The sequence below is a fragment of the Syngnathus leptorhynchus genome, chromosome 20 (genome assembly GCF_054491065.1).
Source record: "Syngnathus leptorhynchus isolate UIUO chromosome 20, UIUO_Slep, whole genome shotgun sequence".
Classification (NCBI taxonomy): Eukaryota; Metazoa; Chordata; class Actinopteri; order Syngnathiformes; family Syngnathidae; genus Syngnathus; species Syngnathus leptorhynchus.
This window is the reverse complement of record NC_141214.1, coordinates 3,788,897-3,798,778: the sequence shown is the minus strand read 5'-3', so window position 1 is coordinate 3,798,778 and position 9,882 is coordinate 3,788,897. Positions and strand designations below refer to the sequence as shown.

The window sequence follows — 9,882 nt, the reverse complement described above, 5'->3', positions numbered from 1 at the left end:
TGTGGGAATTACTTTGTTTGCAAACAAAATGAAACAGTGCATTACTGCCACCAAATGAGATTGTCCTTTCACTGCAAAGAATCTGATATGATGTGTGCTGCTGCTGCCATCTTGAGTGAGAAGAACAAAACTACTTTTGCTAAGGATATTTAACTGCCAGTGAATGTTTTTTTTACAGCTTCAGGGTACAAATTCCAAAACTCTTTTTGACTATGTAATAATGCATTGAGTAATTGTTTCTAATTATGAGACATTTAATGAATGTTGACACAACAAAAGGCGGGATTATTTGACATTTTTCCAAATGCTATTCAAAACTAAACCTCACGTAGTTGCCGTGCAATTTCAAATTAGTCGCTTTGTTTGAAATCTTTTGTGCTCAAAATGAGATGTACTCTCAGATAACATGACATCACCCCGCTATTATTTTGAAATTCAACATTACAAGAATGCTTTACATCCACACCTGGAGGCTACCATTATTGTTCCAGGGATTAAGATTTGTAAAATGAACCCACGGAGCTGGATTTCTCCTGATAATTTGCATGCTTGCTTCTTGTATGACAAAAGTGAGTCAAAAAATGTTCATTTTAATGAATGACAAAAACATGACCCTCCCCTTTAAGCCAGTTACCTGTTCTACCTGATCCTTCATCTCTTCCTGCTGTAGTTGACCAAGCCGATTCACACCTCATCTCGGTAGCAGGTAAGAAAATTTTATTTTGACGCGGATGGAAGCGGGTTGAATATTTTGTTATCGTACTTTTCTACCAAAACTTACAAGCATCCATGGTAATAAATTTGAATCATAATTACATCTATAACAGACTTGGATTGATCACAGGCTATTTTGTTTACTGATAAGCTTGTAGATAAAAGAAAAAGTCTTACCTGTTTCGGAAGATTAGTTTTTTTTTATATTTGAGAACTGTCCGTGCTACTATGACAAGCTACAACGTCGTCAAACTAAAAACAAAAACTGAATACAAGGAAACAAACTGATGATCAACTGGGAACAGGTGGGGATGGGAACCAGGTAGAGTTCATTACAAACAGGTAAAGCACACCCCTTGGGAGCTTTCATTATAAAACAACACAATCCCGAAGGTGTAAAGAACCTCCAGACAATTACCGCAATACTGAAAAGCTTTAAAAGAAGCTCAACAAAATTACCATCGGGAACTTTTGTTCCTTACAATGGCCAGCTGCTGTTCCATCCGCCCTGTTGGTTGTCTCAAGGTGAATTCCGACCTTTCTTTACCATTGGTATTGGTATTTAGTTGAACAATAGTTGTGATCTTTTACAGATAAGCTTCCATTGTCCTTCTAAGATATTTGACGCATGATTGCAAAGCTCATGCCAGGCGGCTCTAAATTTGAATGGCCGTGTTTTTTTTGGGGGGGGTTTGTTTAAGCCTCGGTTGACTGACTATAGAACAGGTTTTGCGCGTCATTCCCCAGTGGGTTCATAAATTATTCAGCTGCTCAATGGAGGAAAAATGACCCAAATTATTGATCAAATTGGAGTATGTCTCCAAATTATTCATTGAATTACAGTATTAAAATTCTGCAATTGAGAAAAATTGATGGATAGACAGTGTTAAAATTATTTATCTAGAGAATAGTAGTGGGCCTAAAATGGAGCCCTGAGGAACACCATTACAAATTTTGAGCTATTTAAGCTTGTGTGAAAAGCCCCAAACTTTAAGCGGGTGTGACGTTTTGGTTTTTATGATGGAGTATTCTGTTACTAATGTTCACCGTTCCGTTCCCACAGCCACACGAGATGTTGTCCAGACTGCGACCGACTTGGCTCCTGTTTATCCTCTTGTGTGTCACTGCCGCCAATTTGTACTATAAATTCAAATGGAATATGCCAAACTTGTATTGGCTCTGGCCGCAGAGTGTCTGCAGCTGCCAGAAATGTTTGGCTGAGGGTTCACACGAGTTTAAATCGCTGATAGACGCCTCACCAAAGCCTTTTTTGTCTATACCGAGTCCAACCACGGAGGAAGATTTCAACTGGTGGAAGGTACATGCACATTGTGCGCAATTACTGTTTCTATATTTATGATGATATGAAATGTGGCACTTGAGCCTTCACATAATGATGTTGCGCTAATAATCTTTTTTTCAGAAATTGCAGATAGAACAGCGCCCCTTTGTTTTTTTTAATGAAACTGTCAACAACCTATTTGCAATTTTTCCGCACGTCCCTCAAGTCGAGAAGCCGTCGCCTGACCGTTGTAGGACTTGTGCGGTGGTGGGGAATTCGGGCAATCTCAAGGGATCGCACTATGGATCTCTGATCGATCACCATAACATGGTAATAAGGTAAATCGGCTGTACCTCGCTGGCTTTTCCTTTCTTGCTTCTGTTTTTTTTTTTTGCACGGCCATTGAGTTCAACTCTGACCTTTGAATAACAGTCCGATGATTCCCGTAGATTGAACCGCGGGCCCACAAAGGGTTACGAGTCGGACGTTGGCAGCAAGACAACTCATCGTGTCATGTATCCAGAGAGTTCCAGCAGTTTGGACAACAGCACTCATCTGGTGTTCTTTCCGTTTAAGATAAATGACCTGCTTTGGCTGCTCAGGAGCTTTGCCCCTCGGTAGGTGATACCATTGAAACCCAATACTCGTGTTGCTACTCTCCATAGTGAATAGAGTAAATTGGAAGAAAAAAAAAATATATATATATATATATATATTTTTGAGAGGGCCCAATTTCATACTGATTATTTCAACAGAGAAAATGGGCAAGAAAACCCAAAGAGGATTGGCAACAAGAACTTAGTGAGTCTAACTGATCTATAAATAATAACATTCATCCTTCATTTCACTTTTTTTAGTGTCTTTAAGAGTCTGTCTTTCAACAGGTGATGATCATAAACCCGGCATTTATGAAATATGCTCATGAAATGTGGCTGAAAAAGAAAGGCCGTTATCCATCCACTGGATTTATGACCTTGGTGCTCAGCTTGCAACTTTGTGATGAGGTAGGTGGCTCTTTATCGTGTCTATCATCTTGGGAAATGTATTTAAAAAACAACAACGTGTTTTTCCTCATCAGGTCAGTGTTTTTGGGTTTGGTGGTGACAGAGATGGAAATTGGAACCATTATTTTGAGATCCTGAGAAACAAAAAACTGAGAACTGGACCTCATCCTGGCATACAGGAATATGAGGTCATTCGTGAGTTGCATCAGAGGCAGATCATTCGTTTTTTTCAAGGACTGTAACCTGTGTGGGACTCATTCATTTAACATTGATTGGGGTTTATACGCCCTTCAGTCCAAGTTCCTGTTTTTATTATGAGCTACAGAAGGTAAATATATTTATTGTATAACGTAGTGTTGTCTTCCTTCTAAAAATATCAAATAAAAGTTTTAAAACTTTTTTTTATGGTTTTTACAATAACAAATAGGGATTTGTGTTCAAAACGAATCTGTATTTTGACAGCATAATGTATTTAATGTTAAATTATAAATTTAAAAATAAATGTATTTTATTTATTTAAAATGAATTAAAAATAAATATATATTTTAAATGAATAAAATCTCATTTACAGCGGGAAAATAAAGAATTAAACAGTTCATCCGAGTAAACTATGTCTTTTCTGAAATGCCTGCGTAAACATGTTAATAAATTGTTAGGCCTCTTTAAGCACTATATGAGCGTTTATAATGGGGACACTGCCATCTAGCGGTTCTGATGTAGAAGTGCAACAACAGCGGTGTTACCAAGTTCTGCCGTGTTCACTCATCAGAAATTATTACCCTGAAATAGTAATTATCTACGACTCAAAACGGAAAATTGCTGATTTCTGTGGTGAATTAAACGTTTCATTTATCTGTTTAAAATACAGCTTGAATGTAAAACTAAGTATGAAAGGCAGATCTCAGATAAAAAAGCGTGACTCCATCATTTTAGAACAAAATTAAAATATTTTTAGTCAGTGCCAAAGTTGATATTAAACGAGTTGATCTGCCGTTTAATATTCAAGCACCTTTTATTTAGAAATGAAACTGCACTTGGTAAAACTGTAAACTGCACTTCCGATTTTAAACCGCTAGATGGCAGTGCCCCCATTATAAACGCTCGTAGTAGCATTTTATGAGGCAATCCAATTCTCAATGGAAGAGCAGTTCATATGCACAAACATTACTTTACTCGGATAAACTGTTTGTAAATATGTTTTAACGCTGGTAAATGAGAGTCAAATAAATGCATGCCGTCAAGATACATGTTTGATCCATCCATTAAATATTAAAACTCATTTTTTCTCAGAAATGAAACTGCACTATCACGAGTTGCTGCTTTTAAACAACAAAAATTAATAAATCAAAAGCACAGTTCATCCAAGTAAATAATATTTCCTGGAATGCCTCCGTAAAATGTTTGATTTCTTAGTTTTAAATGTTTATAATGCTACTCTTGGATTGCGTTTGTAATGGGCGTAGTTCTCTCTTGCGGTGCTTATTTGAAAGTGCAACTTACAACGACAGATTCTGCCATTTTCATCAGAAATTCTTACTTTAAAATAGTAATTATCTGCTACTAAAAAAAGAAATTTGCTTTCTGTGATGTATCAAATGTTTCATTTAGTTGTTTAAAAGCAGCAACCAATGTTGTACTTTTTTTAAATATTTAAATATATTTAAAGAACCTGTCTAGTGCATTGAGTTATGCTTCTAAATACATTTTAATTTTTCAACACAAAATAAATGAAAATTTCAATGAGACAGATCAATTAATCATCATTTAATGCCACATGAAAGAAACACAAAGGTGACAAAGATTCCATTCACAACTTATGAAGATGGACTTGCTCTTGGTGATTCTTGTGGTCTTAGTTCCAAGCCAGCGCACGTAAACACCCTTCTCTCAGCCGTTTCTGCAGTGGATTTCAGCTGAGTGTAGGATGTTTACATGAATTGAACCCGGTTTTGAGAGGCAAAGTTGTCTTGGTCCATGGCGGCGGCGGAGGAGGCTGGAAGTAGCCGGCGACGGCAAACATCAGACTGAAAGCTCTGCAGGGAAGACAGCTTCCAGTCGGGGATGTTTACAGCCCCATCGACTACCTGGGAGAGGGAAAAAAAAACCTTGAAAGTAACAAGAAAAAAAGGTCATATTACAAGAGGGAAACATTAATTGAATATTTGATACAAGTTCTATATTATTGTCTTTCTATTTACATTCACGGTGATTGTAATTTCACATGATTGTTTTAAAATGTACCTGTTAATTTCAATGACTATTTGACTTAAAAAACACAATGGAGGAAAAAAAAAAAAAATCTAGTTTGTCTGACGTCACGGGCGGCGTTTAAGGCATTTCTCCGTCACCTTGGTAGCTGTGACTGTGACCTCTGCATATTAACATGCGTTTATTTGAAACGATTTTGGCTGCAAGAGATAAACGCGACATTTTGCGACGTAGTCTGCCGTGACGTCACAATGTAAACAACTGTGAAAAGCTTGAAAGGCCATAAAGCGACTGTCAAAGTCTGAGCCAAAACAGCCCAAAAAGATCACTTTAAAACACGCGTACTTGCCATTTAAATAGACCGATGCGTGGAAATGCTCCTCTTCATGCGGGCGAACAATCGAAAATAACTTTATTGCACGAAGCGGTTGTTTAAAGCTAAGAAATCAAACTGTTAGCTTGTGCTAGGCTAATGGCTAGCTACAGCTAGCTTCTCCGTGACCCCAACCTTGTGCCGTCTGATGTCTCCATACCGGGCCGAGTAAAAAGCCTCATTGCGCCGTGTCGACGTCCACTCGACTCTGATGTTATTTTCACAAGTCATTCGGGACACGTCACGTCCACTCCGGGGCAACCTGTTGTTTATCACCCCCCACCTCCAACATCCCACACACGCACACACACTCTACCATCTTCCATTCACTTGCCTTTATTTTGACCTTATAGTTACTCGACACCAACATTGACGTCATCGTCATGGCAACGTAGTCCCGCCCACCACCGCGATGATTGGGTTAGATAAATGTGCATAATTTTTACATTTCACGACTTTAAACGTTATTAAATTTGAACAGAAATCTCAATATAACAAAATAAAATGTATTGCAACATGTTTACATTTGTATTTGTATGTATTTATGTACCATGTATTTTATGGTATGTTTTTCTTTTTAAAAAAAAAATGAAGTTTGGGTCATATTAAAAGATTGAGGGGGAAAAATTATCAAAATGTAAAAAATAAAAATTGGTCAATTCGGAGAAAACTAAAATGTAAAATTAAATGTAAAAAAAACATCGTTACACAATGCTACTTTAGAATTGTAACATTAGAAAAAGTTAAATAGTGGGTCAGGTATATAAACAAAAATATAAACTAAATCATATGAAATATACATTCAAAACTAAAAACTTTGCAACTGCTGCTTATCATTCAGCTTGGCTCTTACGATCATTATTATTGCTTTTAGGGCTTTTCTGTTAGATCATTTGACATAAGTAATCATATCTGCATCACTTAGTTCAATTCACCACCTATCTAAAAAACATTTTTTTGTTTTTTGACAGGTTTGCTGTGATTACCTTTGCCCGAGCACATTACTTACTTACCCGAGGGGACTTGACTTGTCATTGTGCAAGCCACTAGCAAAAACTATGTAACTTACTACCTTGCCCAAGGACATAATGATTTACAAAATAGGTTATTTAAAGGCACAGGGTAAACTTCATCTAAACAAGTAAATAGACGTGACCTAGGTTGAACTGTTTGTGATCAGTGCAAAATTTCTCCACAAGAGAGCAGGCTGGGGCTTTAGATGTAAACCAAGATTAACAAATGTTTGGAATTATCATCCACTGGAATCCACAGGAGAGGAATGTGTGCTCTGTAATCTCTTTTTTTCACTTGAGAGTTCTTAATATTTCATATGACATAGCTTCACTTGTACTTATGAAAAACCCCAATGTAGAAAATCCATCTATAACCTAACCAAGAAAATTGATTCCCTTGTCGTTCTGTGTGGTCTGAAATTGCCCAGAGCTATTATAAGAGAGAGTGATTTTCTCTGTGCACTAGAGCGTAACATACAATCCTTGTTGGCCTTTCTGCCACATATGAACAGAAATATTAACAATGACAATGTTAAGAAGCCTTCAACTCAAAAATAGAAGTCACTGTCTTTTTCGGAGGATGAGGTCAAGGTTCACCTTGCAGGATAAAAACACAGATCACATTTCTAATTTTAAAGTTAAAAAGCAGCCAAAACATCACAGCATATTATTTTTTTTTCTATTGATTTTATTCAGGTTAGTTAATTTATTAAACCAAAATTCTCTATGTCATGTGACTGTGCCCCAGATCCGGGAAGCTTGGTGACAGCTCACTTCCCGTTCCCTGTGAACCTCATTGGTCTTGGAGGATTTATGTTTTGTGTTAAGCAAGGCTGAAGCTACTCATGTTATTTCACTCCATCAATAGCAAATACATTAACCATATCCAGTCGCTGCAAGCACACTATTAATTTACCACGACCTGTCCCTACAGGGGCCGGATGATTGTTGGAGGCAATGAGGTGTATCTGCTTACCCCCTCCACGGGACACAGTGTCGCTTCTTGCCCAATCGATGGTCATTGAGTCCAGAGAGGAAGGGGGGGGGAGGCAGGCAGCCAGCGAGGCAAGCATCTGGCCTCCTCAAGTGACGTTGTCACCTTAGACTGGAAAAGGATTTGCCGCCTAACACCGGAGCCTGTCCAATGGAGGCATGGGACATTATCCCTGAAAAGGTGAAGAGGTACAATGGAAGAGACGTTAATGAGATCTCGTTGTAGCTTTTCTGAAATAATCGGCAGACGAGTCGCATGCCCTCCTCCTCCATCAACATCACACAGGCGGAAAATGACATCTTTGATTGGTTCCATCAAGAGACATCACTCGGTCATATTTCAAAAATGCATGACAGCCTCATTGTTGATAAATATTAATTTTGTAGCATTACGTGGGACATATTCCATTTTTGATGGCAGGGGTCACTTGATGCGGCTTTTGTCTTTAGCTGAGGATTTGGTGTGTGAAATGATATTTCAAGTGATTAAAGCCCATACTTGAGTGAGGCTGACAGTTCTAATGGAGAACAGAAAGTGCTCGTCCGGGGCCTAATAGCGACTCTGGCCTCTTGACAGCTGCTGGATGAGGTCAGAGAGACAACCTGTCAAGAAGATCACATGCTTTGTACTATTTATGTTTTAAAAAAAATATATAAATAAAGACATAATTTGATGTGATGTAAGGTGAGTCACAGGCAGCTTTTTAAGTGCTTTTTAGTAAATGAAGAGTTGATTTGTAATTATTAGGAACACCTCTTAACCCTTGTGTTGAAAGAATTTATTATAAATGACTTTTATGAAAGGTTAGATTGTCTTTTCAGCTGCTACAATCCCAAATTTGATCACGCCCTTCACACCCTAAACGCTTTAGCCGCACCAAGTTTGTTTGGTCTTACTGCAGTGCGTGCGTGTGTGTGTGTGTGTGTGTGTGTGTGTGTGTGTTAGCCGTGATGACCTTGGTAGAACCGCTAGGCGCCATTGATTTGTTTACCTGTGCACTGCTGACAGTTTCTCATTAGGTTTCTTTTGCACAACATTTCCAGGGCAGGAGACGGGTGTGTGCACGTCAAAAGCGACCACGCGTGATCAATGTAACTGATGGATGAGCCCCGGCAGTATAATTGCGCTGAATAACTGCTTAATGGCGTCGTTTAGTAGCCACAGCATGCAGTGGGTGACTTAATTTTATTTGATTATTTTTTTTAGACTCAAGTGAGGGTTTTGTTTAAGTTTATTTGACTGGAATGTTTTGCTGCTGTCAGAAAAGAACGCACAATGAGTGCATTGGGTTTGCTTTCACCAAAAATATGTATCCTTACTTTTGATTCACACTGGCTTTAATTTCACAGAATTGTTTTTTATCGTTGTTGCAGCGGTGTCGAAGTGTCTGGCGTCACACTGACAAAAGTTTCTAAAACTTTGCCACTCCCACGGAGCTAATTATGATGAGGAAAATATTAGAAACACCTCACAGTAGGATGTCATACACATTTTTTAGTTTAATACTCCCCCGAAAGCCAAAATGATGATGTTACAATTAGAATTGTGGAAATGTTTGTTTATTACACTAGCTTATTAATTCTCAGCAGATACTCAACTGAATTGTGATTTAATACAAAACATTCATTTTGATTAGTAGAGCTTGTTACATAAGAAACGATGCTTTGCAAAGTGTAATAAATGCCTAAAGTTTCAGTAGTTTAAATGGAGCTAATAGTGAGCTTTATTTTAAATAATAATTTATCATCTTAACATATTAAACCTACTGCTGCTATACGTTTACTTTACAAGATAACCGCTAGAGGACAGTGTTGTCACTACCCCTTACTTCAACTCAGTCAAGCCTAAAAAGTCACTTAATTGGTGTTTAAAGCATCCCCGACTTGCTACTGTGCATTTATTGAGTGTAACAGATTCCCCAAAACAATGCACGGCCCACATTTCCATAAAAATGACACCACATCTAACGATTCCTCCGAGTTTGAAGTCAAGCAGACTGCGTTGAAAAACTGATGAGACAAGTGAGTCCGTTCTAATCACGCAAGATGCCAAACATGTCACAGCGAGGAAGTCAGAGCTTTTGACATCGTTTAGTGGCGGGCGCTTGGCTCAGGGTATTAGACCAATATGTCCGTTTTCCGATGCTGAAAATAACTCTTCGAAAAAAGTAGAAGCTCTTCCTCTGCAAACATCTGACAGGACATTCCTCATTTGTTCTGCTTGTACTTTTGCTTCTGGCCTCGTAGGACTTAAATAAAAATATCTTCGGGTGGTGGGGCTTTGATCGGCACCTT

The 9,882-nt window shown here is 38.2% G+C and overlaps 1 protein-coding gene across 3 annotated transcripts; it reads left to right on the top strand.

Moving 5' to 3' along the window:
* The first annotated feature begins 451 nt into the window (after positions 1-451).
* On the top strand, positions 452-3,399 carry LOC147040945 (CMP-N-acetylneuraminate-beta-galactosamide-alpha-2,3-sialyltransferase 1-like). Of its 3 annotated transcripts, XM_085900530.1 has the most exons (8): positions 452-569; positions 671-706; positions 1,778-2,032; positions 2,138-2,334; positions 2,446-2,613; positions 2,752-2,797; positions 2,881-3,000; positions 3,075-3,399. In XM_085900530.1, exons 3-8 carry the CDS (start codon positions 1,787-1,789, stop codon positions 3,240-3,242), a joined length of 945 nt encoding a protein of 314 aa, XP_085756656.1. In that variant the 5' UTR covers positions 452-569; positions 671-706; positions 1,778-1,786; the 3' UTR covers positions 3,243-3,399. The 3 variants fall into 3 exon arrangements, with proteins under 3 accessions (XP_085756656.1, XP_085756655.1, XP_085756654.1); XM_085900529.1 differs by having other exon boundaries at positions 480-706; XM_085900528.1 differs by lacking the exons at positions 452-569; positions 671-706 and adding an exon at positions 1,068-1,239.
* Positions 3,400-9,882: the final 6,483 nt, after the last annotated feature.